At 37.6% G+C, this 25,353-nt stretch overlaps 1 protein-coding gene across 4 annotated transcripts in view; it reads left to right on the forward strand.

The window, feature by feature from the left end:
• sema5a (sema domain, seven thrombospondin repeats (type 1 and type 1-like), transmembrane domain (TM) and short cytoplasmic domain, (semaphorin) 5A) overlaps window positions 1–25,353 on the forward strand; it is a 195,204-nt gene that overhangs the window by 15,375 nt on the left and 154,476 nt on the right. For all 4 annotated transcript variants that reach the window (XR_002920047.2, XR_002920046.2, XM_024279532.2 and 1 more), the window contains exon 2: window positions 22,907–23,118. Coding sequence is in view for 2 of the 4 variants with exons in the window: in XM_024279532.2 (XP_024135300.1) it covers window positions 22,971–23,118 (148 nt within the window). In the remaining 2 variants the exon portion in view is untranslated. The remainder of the gene's footprint in view (window positions 1–22,906; window positions 23,119–25,353) is intronic.

A 25,353-nucleotide genomic window follows, 5' to 3' on the forward strand; every position in this document is an offset into this window, starting at 1 on the left:
TTATTTACTGATAATACATGCCGTAATCTACAAGAGATTTAGGTCAGTGTACTAAAATGTCAGCTGCTCAAATGTCTCGTTGGGCTCGTGCAACACTCCATTAATATGCAATGTGAGTCCAACTTTTTTTTTTTTAATCTGCACAGCAAATATGAGGTAGAGCCTAAACATAGAAAGTGAATTAATACACGAGAATTAAAAGCAGAGATTTGGCTTTGATGTGGAGCCATCAAAGGCATCATGAAAGTGCAGTTCAGAGGGCCAGTGTTGCACTCTACTGTATATTTAGCTGCAAGCCCAAATTAGACCACTCACATGCCTGTTGTATCTCCCTTTATTTGGCGGGGGCGTTGATGGAAGTGCCGCTGCGGTTGATGATGAGGCCGTGTTGTTTTTGTTCTATGGTGGCACTTTGGGAGGAGAAAAGGTGTCAGGGAAGACAAAGATTGCTTGTGTGCTCCTGTGCTTTTGTGTACTAATGAAAGTGTTTGTGTCAGTTTGTCCTTTGCAAGCCTTCGTTTCTGCGAGTAGAGAGCCCCAAATTTGTAGCCCATACCTGCCTAATCAAGTTAGCAGGAAGCCCTGCAGCTATGAAAGCTGGGAGTTAATACCGGCCCAAATGAAGACTACACCGTCTCAATTTTGTCCTGGAAACCTTGGAGTTTCCCCCCGCTCGCAAAACCTATTAAACAGGAAGCTACACACACCTGTTCTCCTGTCGTATACCTGCTGACACAGGCATTCCTCTAACAATTACAGACCTTCTACCCACCTCCTGGCAGGACAGAGGGATAAGGGATAATTCCCTCTTTGTAGTTTCACCCAGATAAAAGGTGGTAAAGGTATGTTGCATTTCCAGTGTACGGCAGTTCAACGCCTTTCAAGTGTGTTTGATGTGCGATTTGTCCTGGCAGATAGCATTTGCGATAACACGCGGGCTTAGATGGGATGTGCACCTCCGCCGTTCGGTCCTTATCTCTGCTGAGGTTTGTGGGGATAGAAGCGATGACATTTTATCAAAGTGATTTCTGTCGGCTTGCACGGCTCATTTGGGTCAATTAGAGTGAACTCATTATGCATTGTCGGTGTTTTGGGGGCAAAGTGACAGTGGACCACAAAGAGTTGCAATTATCTACCAGAGTGTGACATTCAGAAAATGGGAAAAAATGTTTGTCACGAGGCGCCTGATAACGCTGATTCTGTTTTTTAAAGGCAAGGCTGAAAAGAGCATCAATTTTAACTATCTGTGTGCTTTGATTATACTATACTTTTAAAATACTTGACCTTTGTCAATATTTTAAAAAAAGTGATTTTGTGAAATTACCTATTATTCTTCTTATTATGATAGTGAGATAAAATCTTATCAGTAAATAACCTTTCAGATAATGCAGTCATTTATTTTCAAGGCAATGCTTGTATTTCTAAATGCAGTTTTAGCTCAACAAGGACACATTTTCTTACGGTTCGTGTTGAAACTAGTACAAAGATGTCCTTCTGGGCGCCACTCTGCGGAGAGAAAAACAACTTGGAAATGGGAGATAATTGGAGATACTTTTAGGTAATAAAGAATCGTCTTTAAGCTGTCATGATGAAAGGAACATTTATGCTCTGACATATAGCTGCAACAATGCATGCACTGACAGGTAAAGTCAGTGATTAGGATCCATCTTCTTGCCTGCTTGAGTTATGGGAGTCAATGACCTCACTGCTGTTGAGTAGAAGTGGAAAGGACAGCCAAACTTCAGACGATTTGGTTTTATTTTTCACTTTCTACTCAGATGTTTTATCATGTTTTTTAAAAGTAAATTGTGTAATTTAAGACTGCACACAGATATGTATCTTATTTATTTCTTTAAACTACAAATAGTATAAGTTACTTAGAATGTCAGTGTTAAAGTGTTAAAGTAATATTAAGGAGAAGAATAATAACACATTTTATTTAAAAAGTTTCAAAACACACAAGGACATGGCACACAAGAGATAAAAACACCATCAAAAAAACAACTTATAAGTAAAAAAAAGATTAAACAAATGAAAAAAATATTCACATGAATTTAAGGCAACGTCAGCTGGATAAATGGGAAGCTTCCGAACAAAAAGAATGGGAGAATTTCAGAAAAAAAGCTTTGACTGGATAAAGGAACTGGAGTGAATGACCCCGCCTTCTCCTCGCATTCCAAACAGGAAGTACCTTCTGGTCCCATAAACCAAAATATTAAAGACTTCAATTGAGAAATAAACAGCAAATACCCTGCTCTGCTACCATTCTTAACATATTCTTGATAATCTAACATTTTTTCATATTTTTCCTGTCATCGAAGTTGTTTAATAAATATAATATTTTTTCAATAAAATATGTAGAATTTGCTGTCCTCCATGTCAAACGTTTGAAACATTTGATTGAGAGATTTTGTGAAGCTGGGGTCAAGTGGAGGGGGTGGTTTCATTTGTTGAAGCCAGAAGTAAACAGTTTTCTATGGATGATGTCACACTCACTCAGTCCAGTTCTCATATACAGTCAACTTAGAGACGAGAAGAGTTAACGTTTTGGGTTTTGGGTGACAGTGAGTTCCAGCCATTGGAAGCAGATCACATGGATGTAGGATCCTAGAGAGTAGGTAGATGATGGAAGCAGAGCTTCTACTTCTTGAATGATCATGTAAATTGTTAAATTGAGTTAACACAAAGACAAAAGAGACAAAAAATGACACAATAGGGAATGCCCAAAGCAAAAACCCAACCAAATGATCCGTTAAACTGTGCTGATGTCAGATTTTTCTTTTATTTTTTGGTTGTTGCTGTCTTGGCATCACAGAACATTGGCTCTTTTAAAAAATACATTTATGCAAAACAGAAAAAAACCTCACAGTTGTCAGAACATGCTTGTTAAGGCTGCTTTAGAGCTGAGAATCCAATTTGCTTCTCCTGTCAGGAAAAAAAGCTGGATTTTTTTGTGCTGGGGTAAAACTGTTAGAAAAAAATTATGACTTTAGTGTGAATCGAGCTAAAAGTGGAAAAAATCTGTAGATTTTTAGTTATTGTAAAGTTGTAAAAAGCCCCTAGTGGTTACAATTTGAACTGCACGTGGTTCTTTTTCTAAAAGTTAAACCGGATTCAAAATTTTTTTATAAAACTAGGTATTTAGACATCAAACATTCCTGTTTCTTCAAACTTAGCAGATCATATAGCAGACAACAAAAAAGTCAATATCACAGTTCATCCATTTTAAACCTGCCACACAAATTTACTGATGTCCATGAAAACTCTCGCTCCGATGTTCTTTTAGGGTCAAACTCCTTCAGCTTTTGTAGAACACAAACACTCTCTCTATAGGACGGCTGTTAAATAAGGCCTTTTCAGAAAATAAAAGTGGAAAAATCTTCCAACATGACCCAACGCTACTCTCCAAGCTACACCTTTCACTCTTAAGGACCAGGATGTAGTTTTCATATATTGAAACCTACCGACAAAATCCGAGGCTGTAAGCAGTTTTCGTGTGAATCTTCTGGGGAGTTCTCACAAATCTCTCCTCAGTGACTACTTTGTTTCTGACATATCAGCTGTAGCTGTAATTGGACTCATTGTCTAACTGTTAACAGAGGTGTGAAAGCTCCAAAGTTTGATGCTTTCTTCAACCTAATTATATCGTTCTGCAGTGTTTTATCATTCACTAGAACACACAAAGAAACCCCTAAAACCCAGGCGTGTTCATTTTTTTTTTTGTTTTTATCTTTTAGTTATTTCTGTTCCACAATAGTTGCAGCCGACACACACATGCTTATTGTAAAGAAGATTCAATACAACTTAATTTGGTTATGGATGCTAAAGTTGACCAACAAAAAAGGTGTTATTTGTTTATCTCTATGTGGCCTAAAAAAAAAAAATCTCCACTTCAGTCTCATCTATTTGTCTATGTATTGTGTCATGTTGGTGATTTAGAGGTGCACACCTCCTGTCTGGATGGTTTCACCAGAGAGAGCGCAACTGATCAGAAAAGGAGAAGATGTGGGGAAAAAAAATAGTTAGACATCTAATTAGTAAAAGTGGAAAATAATAAGCCATGGGATCAACATGGCAACTAGAGAAAATTAGCTTGATTTATGTATATTTTCTCGATCTAGAGACAATATTTTTCTCTTGTCATCGTCAACAAAGAGTTGCAGCTTCTATAGCTCATTTTTTCCCTACAACTGGAACAAGATAACAATGAGTGCTAGTCATACGTCATTTGGGTTGCTCAGACGGAATTTAAACTTTAGTTTGGGTCTTGCAATGCTCTGCACAAAAAGGGCCAAAGTCACCTCCATCTTCTAAGGAGTCTGAGGTCCTTTTGGAGAATGGAGTTCTCTCCTAGGAACTTTCTATGACTATACCCTACGCATCACTTTTTAGTGTTTCAGGTGTCTCCAACTCGTCGTTTTTTGACATTCTGGCTGTTCCTATTAAATCAGGGCTCACCTTCCTCCAGGCCATGAACCGATACTGGTCCGAGGGCTGCTTAGCACTGGGCCACAAACAGGGAAAAAATACATAAGCTAATCAGGGGTCCCCAACCGTCAGGACACAGACTGGTACCCTAGCCCTGTACTGGTTCCACATTTGTTATCCCATATGTTACCGCATCCCATTTAATGGGAATAGCCAGCACGTCCAAAGACGACAAGTTGACACACAGAACCCCAAAATGTAGACTTTTCATTGGAAGCGGTGGCTTGAATGTGCATTTTTGAGCCTGGTATGAACGTAGGATGACAACCTCTGTGTAAAAAGGAGCAGCACTGCTGGCAGGTTCTTCATTCCAACTGTTAGACTGTACAACTTAAAAGTACAATAAATACAAATAATGGTTTGTTGCTGACAAAACATTCACTACAGTACAGCTTTTCTTGTTCTGGCGTTTCCTTTTTCTGTCTTTGCATGTGTAGTGTAGTGAGACATTATTTAAGACTTTTCTTACTTTACTGCTATTTCTTGCGCATTTTATTTATTTGTTTTTTTTTTCACCTTGATGTTCGATCTCCAGAGTTGTTGTGATTCATTTCCCGCACGGTGAGACCAATGACATTTATCTTGAATTACAAGAATTTATTCTGCCAAACTCTAATCACAGCCCAAACAAGTATGCTTTTGGTACAGTAGCAACTGAATTCAGAAAGGGTATAAATGTGGACAGAACATGTAGCAAACCAGATAGTCAAGGATATAAACTGAAAAAGGAGGAAAAAACATCCAACTGCAGGAATCTGAAGAAGCTCAAATCCCAAAATGGTTATAAATTGCTTTTCCCGTAAACATAGAGTAGTTAGAAGGTGAAGGTGTTATTATTAAAGTATAGTCATGTAGGGCTGGAAGGACAAGTTGTTTTCTTTCCTTTTTCTTTCCTTTCTACTTTCAGACACTTAAAAAGAGCAGTTGTTGTAGCCGCATGATGTTAAATCAGCAAAGTCAAGCAAAGGTGTGAAACTTGCTGGATCATCTTAGTGTGAAAACTTAGAGGTGTGCTTGACAACTGTGGACATGTCTTCTTTACGGGCTTGAACTGTACATGCAGGGATGCAGGAGGCTCATTTGAAAACACTTCTGCTTTTTGTCATGCTTGTTGTGACCTTCCAGCTGGCATTTGCAGAAAAAAAACAAAAAAATGAACCTTCGCAAAAGGTTTTGTTTCAAAAGTTAATGAGCAAACAATGCAGAGCCACTCCAGCATGTAGATAACTGTAATGCTGGGGAGTGTTGGCTTCTATCGGTTCAAAGAAAACAGTATTAATTTTGCACAAAAAGAGATGGTGTTCAGGCTCAAAGGGATTTTTGACATCAATATATAATCAGATAAATCCATGACATTGAATCACACAGAACTATAGTGTATCTTCATTGTTTTCATCATTTCACTGGTGATTGTCAGCTCAAACACTGAAATAAGCTGTAGTGTTTTTTTCTTATTTGGGATTCCAACACATAGTCATTTATTTAGTGATTGAAACCTTTTTTTTCTGTGCTTCCACATTTTTCCTCCTTTGAAAGTGTGGTCCAAAATGCATATGTGCTCCTATTTGAAAACAGCTTGGCCTCTCTCATGGGGAAAATACACTGGATCACACAAAATGGAACGCAATTACAGCCTCGCCGCGGAATCCATACTGTATCATGAAGGCATGCTGCGAAAAGTTACCCTCTTTAATGTGTTGAATTTCAAAGATGCAACATAAATCATTTGGATTTCTCGCCCGCAACGTGGTAAAATGCAAATAGGCTTATTAACAAGCTGTTTTTAATATGTGCAGCCTATGACCTCAAGAAGTGCAACTGACTTTAATGAAATGGGGTCCCAGAAGACATGACGGGAATGTATTCATAGTGAATATGTTTGTACATTATTGTTCTGGTGTCAGGTGTGAACAAAACAATAATAGAGCAGGGATTGTAATTATTTGACATTTGATCAGTTTTGGAAAAAATGTGTTTGTTTTTCCAGATGAATTCAGGTTAGGTAAAGCAACCGATGAATTTCAGAGAAAAAATATTTGGCTTTTTTACAGCTTCCTAATGAGTGCAGCTACACACATTGAGAGATCAGCCCTGCAATGAGATCAGTTACCTCCGACATCAAATTTTACTTGGTAAGTTTAATAAATAATCTTGCATTAGTTCATATCATCACTGCTTTAATGCATTCCTATGAAATTTTAACTGATAGACGATGGCTTGTAAGTGTAAAACTGATTGCAAATGTTGTCTTTATTGCTAGTTTGGTCCTAAGGATAGGATAGGATAGGATAGGATAGGACAAGATAGGATAGGACAAGATAGGATAGGACAAGGAAGGATATAATACGATATGAGGGACTGTATTGTGACATAATCACACCTGCTCTGTCCAGTTGTATATATACAGTTAATAGTTGGCTCCAGCAACCCTGTGACCCCAAAAGGCATTCAGAAGGTTCTGCAGATGAATGGGTGATACTATATTACTACACATGCAGAAGTATATAGGGGATTGATTCCAAAATTAAAAAAAAAAGTAAAATTGCTACTAATGAAAATCTTGAAATATAAAAGCAAAGCTACACTGTAAGCAATGGAGTGTTTTTTTATTCCATACATCTAAAAGTATATAGTCTGAGGGTGAAGTTGTGATGCGGCTTTGCTAAATACTGGTGTTTAACTCTGGGATGTGGAAGGAAGCGGATCTAAAAGTGTGGAGACGCAGCTGACCATCACATTTTTGGACGGATGCCACCCAACCCTATTCTCTTTCAGTATGAATACAGCTTTGAATCTTTTAAAACAGCAATTTACAGTTAAAAAATAATTGTATTCAAATTACTTGCAATTTTTATCATAGAATATATGCAAAAACAGTTCAAACATGTTCAAAACCGTTTTGAAGTTGGATGATTTTACATTAAAGGGAATTATTTCTAAATATTGACTAGAATTAAGGTCTCATGTCATCTAACAGTCACTTGGAGAACTGACTTGGCTCCAGTTCCTTTAATAAGAAATCCATATAAGATTCCTTATCAAGCGTTATTAACACATTAAACAATATTATTAATGTGTTTATAGGTTATTAGTAAGACATTTATTAGCACAATAATGTTTATTAACATACTTAGTAAGATTCATTACCATCTAAAGTGAGACAATTGTCTACAATAAACTGCTTACAAGCTTAACAAATGCATGAAATATCTTTATCAACATTATATTATTTTGCAGCACCTCATGTAAAGTGTTACCAAGTTTAACTCCAAACAGATAAACCTGTTGGTTGCAGGAATTTTAAAATTATGATAAATATGTTAAAAATCCAACAACCTCCTTGATAGTCTTCAGCATTAATTGGTTACAGTGTAGTTTTGGCCGTCAGCACACCCCCCCCATGTGATGAGCAGGAGTTCACACAATCAAGATGCTTTGGGATTTTCACCTCTGCATGACGGCATAATGAGAGGAAGCCTTAAACCAGCTGGCCGCGCTCCTGCAAACATGAACAAAGACTGCTGGAACAACAGCGCTCATATTCTACAGTTATGCTGAGGTTTAACTTTCACATGGTCTTTGTTGATCCGCAGACTTCCAACATGTAGCCTGGGGCTAAGGTGTGCAGGTTGAATGTGACTAGAATTCTCTGACGTCTTTATTTTTGAGAAGGCCAACTGTCAAAGAGGGGCTAGTCCATTCAGCTGTTGGTGAAACACAATCCTTCAAACTCCTCGGTGGCATGCAGCGAAAGGGGGGAGAAAAAAAAGAAAAAAGAGGGGAAAGGTCTGCTGCTCCGTCTGGCAGAGAGATGATCGCCCGGGATGCCCTCGGGCGCCGTCTTCAGCTCCACTTCTCTGTTGTTCCAGTTTACACTCGGGAGGCGAGTTCAGCGAGGTGGCGGCCCAGGCAAGCGCGCACGCACACACAAAGGATCATGGTCCTTTCTGCGTATCCGGCTTTGACTCAATCCGCTCTTTTTCATCAGGTCTGTTCATTTCTGTTCTGGTCTCTATCTCCAGTGTTAACAGGACAATTACTAAGGCCAGACAGTCAACAGACACACACACATACACACACACACACACGGGTAATTAATTGGTTCCATTGGAGCCAAGAGCTAATTTACTATCACTCCTGCCACATTCCTTCAGATACAGAAAGACGACTCATCTCCAGGCAGCTTCCTTATGGCTCCTTCCCATCTGTGGGTCCCTTATGTGCATGTTCGTATATGTATGCCTGATTTTTTTTTTCTTTTTGCAAAAGAGTTGGTTGTTGTTGTTTTTCAGCCGTGTAATTACTCTGCCGTATAAGTCAGGCAGGGCGCTAGACTTGTTATGTTGGATGTTTTTATCGGAGAAACCATGTAGGCTGTTTTCATTCCGTCTCTCGGCTTTTGCTTTGTCAGTAAAGGACCGATTAAAAAAAAAAAAAAAGGCTTGTTCAGTTTTTTTATGTTGCTATACAGGCTGGACATGAAACACTGGAAGAAAACTTGTTGTGGCGAAGGCCTAAATCTCATCGAATTCATTGGTTAAAAATCCCCTAATGAAGATTTATGTTCATTTATTATTATCACACTAATTGATTTTCTTTGCTACATAAAACACTTTATGTATTCAGAATTTACAACAACAAAACACCCAAAACTACAAAGTAAATCCATAAGTTTTAGACTTATTAAAAACACAATACAATAAATCAACACCTTTTTGTCGTTAGGATCCATTATTTTCTTGATGGTGAAAACCTTTTCCTAAACAAATGTTTGTTTAATAAAAGAAAACTTCAAACTACACAACAAAACACCAAAAAAGTACACAAAAATATATAATTTCACAAGGTTTAGATGTATTAAGATTAAGAAATTATAAATTGCTAGATGTTTGTGATTCTTTATCTTCATCATGAAGGAGAAAACTACTCTTAAATAATTTGTTTAATCAAAGAAACCTAACAAATACACAACAAAACACAAAAAACCTGCAAAAAAGATATAAATCCTTAAGGTTTAGACTTTTTAAAGCAAAAAAGATGAATCCTTGGCTGTTTGTCATTTGAATTCTTTACTTTTTTCATAACAGACTATTTTTTTTCAAACAAAGAAAACTTCAAACTACACAACAAAACACCGAAAGCTACAAAAAATATATATAAATCCATAAAATTGAGAGAAAATTGAATTCCAAAAAATAGGAAATTATGAATCACCAGCTGTTTTTACAATTCTTTAACTTAATTGTGAAGGAAAAATGACTCTTGGACAATTTGTTTAGTCGAATAAAACTACAAACTACACAACAAAACATCAAAAACTATACATATATAGATTTTAGACTTCATAAAAACAAGAAATTATGAATCACCAGCTGTTTGTCATTGGAATTCTATATCCTTCTCAAGAAGAAGAAAAAGTTTTTTTGAAAAAAAATAAAATTAAAATTAAATTTCTTTTTATAATCAAAGAAATCTTTAAACTACACATAAAAATCTACAAAAATATATTAAAAAAAAATATATATATAACTCACCAGCTATGTGTCATTGGGATTCTGTATCATCTTCATGAAGGAGAAAACATTTTCTCAAACAAATGTTTGATTAATCAGAATAAACTTTAAACTTAACTGGAAGAGTCATGGAAAAGTCGCATTTCGAATGTGATTTCCAGAAGTTTGCATCAGAAAAATATGACCATACCATACATCATCAAGGCATTAAGTAATTATGTAGCTCTTAACAGGAAGCAGAAAATAGCTTCAAACTCTCTGAAGCACAATTACATTTAAAATCATTTGTCAATTAGACATTCAGCTACAATGACTTGTTTATTTGAAAATATGTTCCGACCTCATTCAATCCAAATGAAAAAAGTTAAACACACCTAAAAAAAAAAAATGGCAACTACATTTAGAGCTTTTAAGTAAAAAAAAATACATCTGGAGTACTTATGAAACTCGATAATTATAAGCAACAAAAGTGTTCTAGTTTAGCGGCACAGAGCTCCAGCAGCGCAAACAGCCGAATATCCACACAAACTACAACCGTCTCTTGTAAGATCTGGAAAAGATTTCATCCATCACTCCCCTCAGTCATACTGTCTCACTGTGAAAGCATATGATTGATTGCAACGTTTATAATTGGATGATTTGAAACTGCGGTCTGCCGTGTTAAAAAAAAAAAAAAAAAAGTCAGCACTCCGTGATTTCATATTCTCAGCTGAATGGGAGGAATTTACCCTTGAATGATTGTAATTTTCTTTTCATTTGTAGTCAGGCAAGCATCAAGGTAGCTTTTCTGTGACCTTTTTGAGAGTGTGGATCAGTGGTTAGGAGTTACAGTTGATGCTGGCAGATCAGTGAGTGCTGTCAGTGTTTCTTTAACTCTAAAGGCAGGTGTGTTTGTGTAAATGCAAAAGTCTGTTTCAGACTTTTCCTGTTTTCACAGCTGTACACGGTGATAGTATAATTTTCTGGCAAATCAGACTGCCGGCTACCTGTTAGCCAAGCATGTAATTAAAGCTTTAAAAACGTCAGCACTCCTCAGTAAAGGGTTTATGCACCCTATCCCTGCAGCCCCGGGGTAAATGTGCACTCTGGGGTGTCATGTTTGAGCTCTCTGGGCTAATGGTAGCTCGTTTGTTTAAGTCTTTTGCTTCAACTTGTGAATTTAGTGTATTGATCTGCCAAAAAAATAATAAAGAGAATAAAGTTTTGATTTCATATTTGTGGGTTAAGTGCAGAGAAAATCCACATCAGTGGACTCTTCTGGTGAGAAAAGGGATTGATGAAGTGCAGGGTGGCAGGGGGACAGCTGTGTCGACTTTCAGTTAGATGTCGGGTCGGCGGTGACAGTCTTTGGGATTGTTTCTGAGATGCAGCAGACTCTGGAGCTTAAATTCGCCTGTGACAACTCTGTCCTGTGAAAAGCTTCGACACTCTGAGCTGCTAGTCTCCGGGTGTGGACGATGTGTCAAATGTGTCTTTTCAGCAGATCAGTTCCACGGTCAGGCAAAGTATGTCTTTCATCTTTTTTTTTTTTTTTTGTCCCCTGACTTTTTTGTCCCTAAGTGTACAGTCTGAGAGATCGCTGGAGACTGGCAGCAGGCTGGTCATGTGGAATGATGGTAATTGGCACCAAAAAGTACAGTTTGTACTGTGTGTAGACTTAAATATCTGTTATGAATCCTCCTTTTTTGTTGAATGCTGCATTTTGTCTCCAGAAAAAAAAACATTTAAAGCTCCAAACTTCTGCTAAAACAGCTAAAACACTTTTTTGATCTATTATAAGAGCGTTCCCAGTGGATCTTCTAACTATGGTTCTGTGTTTTTTTTTTTTTAGGCAAAATCAAAAAACGTGTCATTTTTTGACAACATAATTTGCGCTGAGTGGCAGTAGTTTATCTCTCAATTGTGGGCGGACCGTTTGTGTACTTTCCCCTTTTAGCTCATAGACCGTAGAAAACAATGGACATATCAACGTGTTGACGTCACCTATAGGAAATGCCTTACCTTATCATGCCAAATCCAACACTGTGGCTTCCTAATACGTGCGTCTCCATTTTAAAACCCGACGACAGTTACGTTTTTAGAGGAACTACTGTAGCCAATCATGAGTGAGCTTGTTCAAAGTCCACACCCCTTCCACTAATAGCGTCCTTGGGAGAAGCTGTCAATCAAATGTTGAAGGTGGGCACCACATGCTTTTATTGATGCATCTGATTTTTCGGTTCATAACTTGAATAACTTGTGTAAAAGAAAAAAAATTATCTAAATTAGAAAGCATGTGCTAAGAAGAAGATTTCACAGCAAGAATGATTATTCTGACGAATAAAATGACTGAGAAGCAACTGTCTAATTCTTAATGGAAGTCAGTGGGGTTTGGCCAGCAGGTACTTCCTATTTTGAGCATGAGAAGGAGCAGTTGATATGTCCAGTGATTCTACAGTCTATGCACTAGCTTACAATCCCTCATAACCCCAAGCTAATATCAGCCTTGCAACAAAAATGGCGAGTGATACTGGAGTTATCCTGACGAACAGTTTGAGTCAGACACTAGCTCGAACTAGGAAAATGAACATGGATCTAGTCGTCTTCAAGTGGATGCATCAGAATGGAGCAGAGCAGGGAGTTCGTGTACCGACATTTTTAGTTTGTACACCACAACTAGAAGCTTTTATAAAGAGCATTTTTATGTCTGCTTCTAATTCACAACCATTTAATTCAATAAACACTCAGAAATGCATTTTTAATGTAGTGAGATACTTTAAAAATATTTTTTACCTACTCCATCTATTTGAACAATTTGGCTTTGTAAGAACAAATTGGTCATACTTTTGGTTTCTGCACATTTCCAAGCATAAAAATGCTTCAATTGACCAACTTGGCTTGAGCCTGACCCACATCAGAAATAAACAGACTTTTCTCTCTAATTTAAGCTGTAGCAGACTTTATGTAATGTTTTTTTTTGCTCAGAGGTGAAATCACTTTCAGTGGTTAGACACCCAGGTCCTGCTGTTTATTGCTGTCAAGTGCAGCACGAGAGCGCTTGATGAGGACGCTCCTCTCCTCTGAAGCATGTTGTTTTAAATGCCACATACTGTTGTTGTTGAAGCCTTGTCCTCACAGACACGCACACGCGGCGTGCTTTCAGGCACCGAGCGTCAGCTTGAGTGGCAGAGTGCAACTAGCCAAGTAAGAATGAGAACAGAATTCCGGGGACCTCTGGGGACTCGGGACGGGATTCGGTTCAAATTGCTGGGTGTATTTTTGAGCGAGATTGTGTGTTTTCTGCTGGGTGATGTGCGAGCGTGTGTGATCCGTGTCCCAGATTTATCTGGACCAAAGTTACGGTCGTGTTCGGCCTTGTCATCAAGGCTGGGCCAAAAAAAGCCTTCCAACTGTGTAAAACAAAGCCGCTGCGGTGCTGGGAATGAATTGTGTCTTGTTGTCTAAAAATGAAAGCACTAAATGAGAGGCCAAACTGGGCAGGAACACGATTCTGGAGTTGTGACAGATGACATTATCGGAAACCGACTCCAGAGATGTGTCCTGTTATCAGTTAGCCACAGTAAAGGCTGTGTCACACACTTCCCTGAAACTAAGAGGAGTCACTTCAGCAGGAGGAAAACTCACTCCTGTTTCTCACCATCAGATCCTGGGATCCATCAACTGTCAGGCTCTTTTCACAGAGAAGAAAACTCACATAACGTCTTGCAGATTTCTTTTCAAATCTCAAAGTTCCTGTAGCTGAAACAGGCCGTCAAGGAAAAAAAAAATACATCATTTGTTCCGTTGTGTGTTTCCTCCAACTTGTTTGCAGAACGGAATACATTTTGGCTCCAGAAACTGTGTCTGCAGTTTTGGATTTAACACGAAGAACATGTAATCTCTCTCCAAATGGTTAGAGGTGTGAGTGTGTGGTTCAAAACAAACACAAACAAACTTTTGTTCTCGGTTCCACTGGAAGAAAAGAACACTGAAAAAAGCCTTGCATTCACATAATCTTTCTGCTTTTAACCAAAATCCAAATATTTCCTTTTTGGCTTTGAGAATGTTTTGAATGTGAGGGATTAGTTACCTGCTGAGATTGTTTTTTCAGGTGGGCGGTGATTTGAAGATGTGTGCTAAGTAATGAAATAACTGGTATCCTCTATGTGGTTCTTCTCACACTCATAGATGCAGGATGATTTATTTGATTTCACTGCAGAAGAAATCCTGCAGAGACTAAGAAAGTGTGAAATGCATGCTGGTGCAGGGAAAACCGGGAGAGATGTTTGCTCAGCACTGTGTGTGTGTGAACAAGAAAGGGTGCAAAAGAGGACAAAACAGACAAACCGAGTGTGTGCACACTTGATTTGTGCAACCGCACTGTGCTCCTCAGATAAGGTTTTGAGACAAACAAGCAATCTGCTCCAAGTGCACTTTTCAATCCCACTTTTGGAGGCACAAACATTTATTTCTGTGGAATTAATCTGCCCTCTGATCTGAGGCGGGGGGTCGGCGGGTGGAAATGGCCCCGCTGTGCCGCGATGAGCCTTTGATGGTAAAAAAAAAATCACCTCTCCATCTTTGTCTCTGTTATCGAGACCCGACAGAGCGAGGTGCTCTAAAAGCATAAACACTGAGAGAAAAGGTCAATAAGATGTGGACAAAGAGGAGATGGAAGACATTAGCCAACTAAAAAAAAAGCTGAAAAGAAGTCAAATTGACCACTCTGTCAGTCAGGCTGTGTTTTATGCAGCACCTCAGTAGCTTTTCTGTCAGTCAGTCACCTGTTTCCTTTTTTGTCCAATTATTTGTCAGTCAGAGTGCCACTGTGACGGTCACTTAACCGTCTTATGTGTTATTTTCTCGAGTCAGTCATTCCGCCGCTCTCTGAAAGCTGATTTCCTCGAAACGTCAATCATTGTTTAAGTTCAATATCAATATAAACTAATAAAAGTGGATCGTCAGCTTTTCTGGAGACACTTTTGTTTGTGAAAGCTCAGAACTAAGTTAAACTCCAAGCATCTCGATCAATTCCAGTCCAATACACACAGAGTCTGAGGCTCACAGCTGCATGAGTGTGTGTGTGCTGCGGTCTAAGACAAAGTCTGAGGGAGTTTTCCGTGTGTGTGCTGTCTGGCCAGAGAGAAAGAGCAGAGCAAGGGAGTGAAGTGTCCGTCATCACTGTGGTGTGACCCCGATCTCACACTCCCCTGACTGTGTTTGGACAGATGGATCATGGCTGCAGCACTCACATTTAACAAATGTGTTTGGACTCCGCGTGTGCGCGGGTGTGCGTGTGGGATCAACGTGTCAGTGTGATGAATACAAAGTCAGCATTTATTTGGGAGCCTATTTATTATGCATAGTCCAATTAAACCATCATGAGTTCCCCCCTCAGACAAAATCAATAGTGCTGTTGATATGATCCTCTCCACCCGTTACTGCAGGAAGAATTCAATTGATTAGTAAGCTGACACCTCTACTCCTAACCCGTCTGGATGTGGGTCGGAGTGCATTGTATTCCCTATGCATGCCGGGGAATTTGTCATTATCTACTTTTAGTTTTTGCTGCAAGGTCTTTGCATAAATGCTTAAATAATAAGAAAAGTATGAGAGGTTCTACGAGAGATATACTTTGTTGCTCAGACTTGCACATGCATTAATATAGTCATTTATGAACACTGATGTAGTCTTACACAGAATAAAATACTCAATATATGTAAATACTTTCATACTCTTTTTGTTATTAGTGGTGTAACAATTCATTTAAACAATGATCTAATTCATAGTTCAAATGTATTCATTTTGAACGATTCTATTGGATCGGATTCACTGACCAAAAATCAATCCAGGACATCTTTAGCCCAAACTTTCAGAGATAAAGATCTGGTAGTGAAAAGTGCAGTGGAAATTTTTCTAATTTCTTGTACTTCTTGCAAGATAATCAAGTGTAAATTAAATGTGTGAACAATTGAACAAGTAAACAAGAATTCATGAAAAATCCATTCATATTTTAGTTTCATAAAGTTCAGCCCACTGTTGTTTTTCCTCATCAAAACAATACAAATGGAACATTATTAGAACATACCACGCTGCATGGTCACATGTCTGCAAAATCCAAATTGCATCATGTGTTGTTTGCCAGTAGATTTTTGGATAAAATAAACGCACAGTACCTCAATCCAAATGTATTTTCCGATATCAATATAATTTATTTATTTATTTTTTTAAACAAGTTCATAGAAGTATAGGTCAATTTGTTAACAGCTTGTTTCAGACGGATCGATCTAGTTGGATTGTAGAAATATAAACCAATTATTTTATTAAGTTGATTAATTGTTACATTGCTGCAGAAATTTTCTGTAGTAATTTATAAACACTGGTATTCCCCTAATAAATACTCCAGTACTTGTGCAAACTGTGCCCAAGAAATTTCCCAGAAGTCTTTGCAAAAAATCAATGCATTGATGCTCACGGCATTGGAAAATATAGACCACAATGCATTGCATTTCAACATTTTTGCAAAAAAAAAGTGTTTAAATGTGATTTTTTTTAATAAAGCATCAACATTTTCATAATCAGAACACAGTAGAGTCATAAATAGACGTCGTAAAATGCTTATATTGATTAGATTTTCCTCATGTCTGCCGTTTAGAAAAAAAAGTGTTGAGTGTGGTGTCCAAATTGCTCCTAAAATCCAGGGCACTGTGTAGTTTTTAGCAGTTAGGGATTAAGGTGGGGATTCTGAGCATGTGTTGGTGTGAGTGTAGTAGTATTTGTGGGTCACTCTAATAGTATCTACAAGTATTTATGCAACGATTCACAATATGGTTCAAACCTCCAACTTTGAGGTTCTTTGAGTTATGATTTGTGTATTAAAACACAACTAAATTCAGAAATGAATCCTTTTTATGATTTGCTACAAACAGTGAAGAAATACATTTCAGTTGGCTCATACTACACCTGGTGTGATGTAATAAAACCATAATATATATATTAAACTTAGCGCAACACATGTGCTTGACACCTTCAATGAAAACACATGCAAATGTGTGAAGATGCAACAATTCATTTTCAATGGTGTAACAGACTGGTTTTAAACTAGAGTTTATGTATCGTCTCTCCTGTAGAAAAGCTGATTTTAGAAGAAACGTCTGAATTTAGCGTAGGACCATCTAAATCTCATATATATAAGAACGTTTAATGCAAAAAAGTTGGATCATTTCAGGGAGGAGTTAAAGTAGATTTACTGACTCCTGGCTCCATGTTTGTCTAGCAAATAAAAGAAAATGAAGATGACAAAATGTTAAAGCAGAGAAAAACAACTCTTTTTGGGCACGTAGTGCAATAAACTTTTGATGGAGGTTTTATAGCAGAGCTGCGCTCTTATTTTCTCTTTTTTATTTGGGTTTTCATCAGAGACTATATATGCGAGATATTCAGACATGATACATTTACTGACTGCCTTCAGAACGGGCTCTTTAACGACAGCGTTTAACAAGAAAGTGAAACACTGGAGGCTTTTTGTTCAAATGTCGTCGCTATCGTTTTGATGAAACTATTAAAAGAATAATAGAATTTGAGACAATAGTTTGTAGTTTTATAAGGAAAGTTGAACTTTTTTAATCTAAAGTTCTGTTGGAGCAAACTTCAAACAACTTTTTGTTTAAATATATAGTGTTTATTTAGATTTAAGGAATAAAGTCTAGCTTTTTTAGTTAAGATTTATGGATTACGCTGTGAAAAAGGAAAAATTGGATCAATTAACAAAAGCTATGCAATTTGTTACATTTTAATATATTAGTTTTGTTAACTGATCAATGTTTCACTCTTTTCAGTGTATATGCTACTTACTATATTGTTACTACAAGACAAAAGTATTTTTTGAAGAGCAACGCAATTTTATTTTATTTTTTTGTTTATTTTGAATCCCACTTTGACTGTATTTATTTTACACTGTGGATGTTTTTGCTCTAAAATTAATATATAAAGGATACATTCATGAAATTTTTGTGACTAAAGTCAACTTTTGGGAATTGTTAAAAAACATAAAACAATCAAAATAATTGTAATTAAAAGTCTTAGTATTGTAAATGAGAGAAAATGACAAAATTTGGATTGGGAAAACAAAAGTATTAACATTTTTCTTATAAAAAATAAAAAATAAAAAAAATAAAAACAGAATTTTGAAACTTTTAAAAGGTCCAAAGCACCTTATTTAGATATGAAAAGAGATTATTGCATCACTTGGTCATAATTTAATACCTGGATCTGGCAATAAACATATTTTTAATCAACAAAACTTATTTTTTGGCATTTTTATACTCTTAAGCATCAGGCTTCAGTTCAGGGTCATGAACTGAATTTTTTAAAAGTGACAATGTTACGTCCAATTTTGTTTAGGGGATCGAGGAGCAAAACATAAAAGTCATTAAGAAACGTGTAACAAAAAACAAAAAAACTGACATAGACACAAAGATCCACAAAAATACAGAAGTCTCACTCTGACAGAAATAAAATACAAAACACAGAAGAAAATCAAATACGGCCACAGCCGTAACAGACAATGTGAGTTTAACCTTGACAGGGAGATTTCTTTAGTTGAGTCATTCCCCTCAGGTTGCACACTCCCCCAGAAACCTTCAGCAATAAGAAAGGACGGGCTGTAAGTATCCTGCATGTTGCAACCAGGGGCAGAAAAAAAAAAAAAAATCGACAAACACCACCACTTGTAGAGTGCACTTGCAACTCCAGCAAAGATGGGTCTATCAATAAACGAATGGCAGGACGGTGAGTGGACAATTCTGAGGAATGTTTTAGTCAAAAAAGAAACTTCTAGAAGATCCCAGCAGAATAAAAATCACAGCTGCAGACTGTTTTATTGCTCTTTAAAGGCAGTTTACCGTTATCCCGTGTTTAATTTTTCTGTGTCTGAGCGTTACTGGGTTGCTATCCATCACAGAGTCTCTGGGTGATTGTGTGCTGGGAATGCCTCCGACTGTTTTCGTGTGTGGGAGAGGAGGCAGGTGTAGGTGGTGGAGGCTTGCAGCAATGCCCTGGAGATGATTTAGAGCTAAAGCAGCAAACGGCTCTAAAAGCTCACTGGGCTTTTTCCCGCACAATCGTGCCGGTTGTTGGCGAGGCAAAAAAAAGATGAAGATCCACAAGAAATCACTGCAAGAAAATGATCTCACCACTCAGACGAATATTTCTCTAAATGCTCAGCAGCTGTACTCCAGCGGAGTGACTGTGAACGTCACATTAATCATAAAAGAGCATTGCTTAAGTTTATTGCATCTAAATTTAAACCGTATCACAGATTTGAGCTGTTTTAATCATTTCATGATGCAGTGAGGTCTTCATGTGGGTTCGCTTTCATGCGGAAAAGAAATGTTTATGCAAAACAGCTGTAAGAAAAGAAATGCTTTGTTTAATTAGCTGGAAATAATCAGAGGGTTTTATTAGTCAGTAATCATGTTTTCTTAATTTGGTTTTGCCTTTGTGTTTAGTTGAAGGTCAGATTACATGCTGAAGAATGGTAGAGATATGGAGCGCTGATGTTACTTTTAGATAAGAATCCTTTAAGAGTATTCCAGATTTTCAGATTAAAAACTCCTTTTTTCTGTTCACGTCTACTTATTTATTCATTTATTCTTTTTTATTGTTTAGTTTAAGATCTTTTCTGTCAACATGCTTCCTTTATCGCCAATTCCCACTGGATCACACCACGAACCAATCAGATAGCTTGTTTGTCCCCAGTAAAGTTCATGTGAGTCTTCACACCTGCCAAACAATCTTTGGGTTAGACTAAACAGTTCTGAAATAGGTGGGAAAGAACCACAGAAAAACTAATACAGATAATTGTTCTGCAAGCGTTTGCTTTTTGTGTCAAGAAAATAATCTTATCTTGAGTAAACCTGCTGGAAATGTTGTTCACGGCTTGAACTTGAATCGTGTTGCTGCCCCTGCAAGGATGACAAAGACGGATTCAGGAGAGCTTTGGTCACTTTAGCTAATTCATGTCTTTATTACAACTCCATTTTGACTCGCATTAGAGGCTAAAGTAATGCCTTAAACTGGATGGAAGACCAATTAAGCAGTAAGCCAATTGCTCAGCCTAATTTTTGTCATATTTAGCCAGTGCCTGCACAAACTGGTCTGATTAATAAGTGAGCACATCATGCCGTATTGCTGCAGTGAAGAAATGGACAGAGAGGCTAAATTGGAAGCAGATTAAACTCTGCCTGGTGTTAGTATTGTTGCCATTCTACCAATAGACTCGTACAGAGGTTAAAAAAAAAAAAAAAAAATCTAGCATGCATTTTCATTAAAGGCTCACCTCTGATGAAATCTTGTTTTTTTTTTTTTAGTTTTTACATGTATGTGTGGCATTTTTTCCTAGGAAAGGGAACAAATGTTATAATATATCATTTTGTTTTTGCACTTCTGAGTATTTCTCCTTTCAAATTGCTGTCAATCAAACCATCACAGACTCTGTTTGAATTGATGAGCTTTCTTTGCGTCACACCATCTCTGCTGTGTCTCTAATTTGGGGGCGGGACTGTTTGCTTGGAGTGAGCTCCCTCCACTTCCCATCATCCATCTCTTTGAGCTCTCTTCTGATAGTTTTCATCTCCTCAAAACCCCAACCTAACAAAAGCGGTGTAACAGAATGGTTAGCAATATTTGAGCTATCCATCGTACAGTTTTGAACCAGATGCCAGCTTGAATATGGAAAACAAAGACATACATGAATCTAGTCGTCTATAAGTGGATGCTTGTGGCCTTCCAACTACTTCACACCTATAAACTTTTTCAAGTAATTTTATTGTCTCCTTCTGATTCACGATTTGAATACGCAGAAAAGCTATTTTAAATTACATTTTCTCACTTTCCATCACAAGAAAAATGTTACAAGAACATATTAAAAACATTAAAAGCACAATTTTCCTCAGAGTGTGTCTTTCAAATGGGTGTTTTAAATCAGCTGAAGGTTGAGTTATAGGTCAGATTTATAGGAAAGAGGGCCAACAATAGTTGCACCTTGCTTTGGTGTTTGATTCTGTCAGCTTTCTCTCTGCATGCGCATGCGGTGACCTGTCCTTACGCGTTCTCCCTGACCCAACACTTCCACTCAAACGCAGAAAAGCTGCTCATTTCCAATGGCAAACTCAACAAATAATGGAGTGTTTTTACAAAGTGAATGCACACAAAGAAGATTAAAAGGATTCATAACAAATGATAGGAAGACGGATACAGCTAGCAGACCAGCAACATATAAAGTAGCTTTTATGGGAGGAAAACATTGTAAAGACTGTCAAGGCTACACGCGGACAAAGAAAGCTGCTTGTAAAATTTCTAAAAGCAAGACATAAAGAGGCCAGAAGCTGATGTGTGAACTTGAAAGACAAAAGGGAAATGGAACAGAGCGAGTCACTGCTTGTAACTTGCTTTCTGAGCTGTAGATGACAGGAGCTTTACATTAATCTGCAGGTGATGACAAACCTCCCATGAGTGAACTGCTACCCCTGAGATTATGAAACATATTCATGCTCAACCCAAACTGAGAATCAATTTTCTATTCTGCAAAAAACTGAAATAAACTCTGTTCGCTTTGGATTTTCATGGGAAAGTGAGGTGTGGCATGTTCCACCCCAAAGCTGCTAGGGTTTAAAGGGAGACCTTTAATTCAAAAAGAAAAGGAGACGAGGTTTTTTGTTTGTATAGAGGACGATTTCACCACGCTTCTGTCTTTCTTTGTTCACATTTGTGTATTTTCATGCTCTTGTACCTCCACACAGCCAACAAAATATGAGCAGTTTTTGCTTATTTCCTACCATACATCCGCACTAAATCAACCCTGTCACGGAGGAACTATTGTTCCATTTTTGCTGCATTTTTACCCGTGGACCAGACAACAATCCCCATTTTATTTGCAGTAAATACAAATACAGATTAAAATCCATCTGGGAAAGAAAAATACTCAAAACTTCTCTTATTTATTGTTAGAACTCCTTATATTAAAAAGTTAGAGTGATAATTTACACAAAAAAAGATTGATTTGACTTTTAGTCCAAGAAAATGAACTCTTCTTGATAATATAATCACATACAAGTCACTTTGAAAAATAAAACTGCAAAAAATTGAGTCATTATAATCCTCACAACAGGAATTATTTGTAATAGAATTACAGTAACCATTAAAAACTAATGATGTGAAAGGGTATCAATTCATTACCATAAAAATGCAGTGCAAACCCCCTTTGTTTTGTGTTTTTTTAGTAGCCAAGCTTTGCAAGCAGCATGCATCCACAATGTGCTTTCTATAATATTTGGCAACAGACATCATATTTACATCAGCCTAAGAATTTAGATGACCCACAGGGAGTGCAGCTCCACACACACAGACTTTTAATAATGCAAAACACATGAATGCACAGTGCACATTTAGCTGTGTGAGCCCTCCATCATGATATACAGCAAAGTCTCAGCAGGGGGAACAGAGACCAGAGCAAAGGGCAAATAATTTTGGATATTAAGGGACACACACCTACACAGATACACACGCTTGGTGGATTAGCTAATGCGAAGTGTGCGTGTGATTCATGCACACGGTGTCAGAGGTGGGACATCTCTCTCTGCTGATACTTGGCAAAATATTCCTCTTTTTTCTTTCCTCCTCTCGCATGGTCTGGTTCTTTGATATGTTACATACATTTTATTAACTGAATAGGTTTTAAAGTTAATCCTTTAAGTGTTTATGTTCTTTTATTTATTCTGAAGGAGCTTTCTCCTTCAGAATCTGCTGGAAGTACGTTGATCGTGCTAACAATTAAAAATATCACTATGTTAAAGCTTCACCGGTGTTAAAGGGTTAAAAGATAATTTACGTTTAATTAGAGCATCTTTCTTTTTCTGTCCCACCAGGTGTGTCTCTCCACTGTGCTTGGCCCTTGAGGCCTAAGGAATACGTGAGCATACCAAGGCCCCCATGGGACGCCCTCTTACCCAGCATGCACTGCTGCTGCTGCAGTGCATGCTGGTCCTGCACACCAAAGGCGCGGCCGGCAGAAGAGGGCCCGTGCTTCTACCCGAATCGCCATGCCACAAAAAGGAGCACCCCGTCGTCCCTCACTCAGGTGGATTTTCAAAACAAAGCTTCATTATTAGATGTTTTCATTTTCTTCTTCTGCTTTTCTTTTAAAATTAGAGAATAAAAGTAATGGATTGGACCTATGGGCCATATAGGAAAAGTTCTGGATCATTTCATCAGAGAATTTTACTGTTGCTAAGAGACATAAACAGCCTCACACATATTTTAGCTCTTCGTTCTGAGACATTTAATGACCCAAGATCACGAAAGTATGGAAGTAAAGTGGCTTTTTTTAGAGCAAGTAATTTGCAGTTAGTTGGCTTTCTCAGTTTATGAGATGTTGTAATGCTGGCATCATTTTTCTTTATATTTATTTGCATTTCGCATCTTTTGTGCTTTTTTCTTTTAATTTCAGAAGGTCAACTTAGTTTTAATTTTAAATGTACACACCATATATTGCATGAAAATGAAGGTTAAAAGGAGGATATCTTTTTTTAAGGAAGCCAAATTCTTTTATTCATCAAAAGAGAAGCAGAAAGTCATGAGTTTTTACTTTGCCATGGTAACTAGTGCACTTCTGTGTACAGTTACATTGCAAACAGATCATTTTTGATTAAGCCACAATTGTTTTTTTTTTCACAAAGAATAAAAAATTCTGCCTAAACCTAACCAAGAAACTGCAAAAACAACTAGCTGTGATGCTTTACTCCCAAAAGTTGACCAAAAAAAAAGAATTTATTACTTTTTCTAGACTTTTTCATTTTATTTCTACAAAGAAAGCATTCAGAGGCGGTCTTCCTCACACCCGCTTGCTCCACAACTTTGCGGTTTTAATATACTGCATCAGGTTTCATTGCTCCTACCCTTTATCTTACACTATTATTGAGCAAGTAAAGTGTAATGAAATGCTGAGAAACTTAGTCAACAGAGCACCAGGAGCAATCAATGCAGCACCGTCTGCACATAGCAAATAAGCAGTAAAATGCCATTGAGCTGTTTTCAGTGCAGCAAAGTCCCAGTCACACAATCAACATATTATTGTCGGGGTGAAACTCCAGGACTACGGTCTTGGCTTGGATTATTTAACAAAGCCCTCTCAAAGACACACATGAACCCCTGTCTCTTTTTCTTATCAGATGTCCCTTCATCCTTTAAGCTTTAGTCACAGGTGGATACAGGGTGTCTGCAACCTATATAAATATATCAAAGTCATAGACCACACTGAGTGAAAATGTTCGTGCACATTTTCCATCAGATTCTCCTCCATGTTGGTTTTGGACTCCACCTGTTGATCACAGCATCACCACGAGCTGAAGCCAAAATTGAGATGTTTGAAGCATCATCAGACCAACACTCCAAACGCTTCAGGACGTCTGATTGTGTCTGTATTAACTTAACATTCAAACCAAATGCCCCTGATGCACGAATCGTGCTTAGTGAACGCAGCTTAAAGCTTAAGTAGGATTCTCCTCAAATAATTGGCTGCTCAAGTAACAGAATTAATTCCAACACCATGCTTTGTGAAAACTTCAATTTGCGAGTCAGCTGTGTGGTCAGTGTTTGTGGACTCTAATATCTTAGATCAGACCATTAAGCTCCAGTGTTAAACGTTTTGGCAGCGTTAAACAGAAGGTCAAGATTTCCATTACTCAATCATAATTACCATTGAAAAAGAACACGTTTTGTGTTTATGACAGTAATGACAGATAATGAGAGTACAAATAGACTCATAAGGGGCATTCTGGTTCTTTCATTCTCTTTGTAAAAGGCTCTAACGTACATCTCCTTCTGGTCTCGCGGTGGCTCAGGGGTTTTGTAAATGGCGGCTGATTGCAGAATTGGAAAGTTAATGAACGCTACGATCATTGCTGTTAAAAGAAAAATAAGTCATGATTGTTTGCTTCTTGGTTAACAATTAAGAATTATGAGAAGGATGCTGCTTCTTCAGTTTTTTTAGTGTTTTAAAGTCCAAAGATGAATGTCTAGAGTCATATACAAGTATTAAACCTGACTAACTGTCTTATGGGGGTAAAAAAAACAAAAAAAGCAACAGTTTGCAGTTTTGGCTGACAAAAGTTCTTTTATTTTTTTTATTAAATCCTCCTAAAATAATTTCTCTCAAAGTTCATTTTAGGCACTAAAAGAAGTGTGTAGAAGGCACATGTAACTATAAGTCATAAAAAATGTTTAAAAAAAAACTGTTTTTAAATTTGACCTCAAAGTTGGAGCTCTCCCATCCGGGGAACCCACTATGAACCAACCGTGCAGCGACTGATTGAAA

This window comes from Oryzias melastigma, linkage group LG20 (genome assembly GCF_002922805.2).
Source record: "Oryzias melastigma strain HK-1 linkage group LG20, ASM292280v2, whole genome shotgun sequence".
Taxonomy (NCBI): domain Eukaryota; kingdom Metazoa; phylum Chordata; class Actinopteri; order Beloniformes; family Adrianichthyidae; genus Oryzias; species Oryzias melastigma.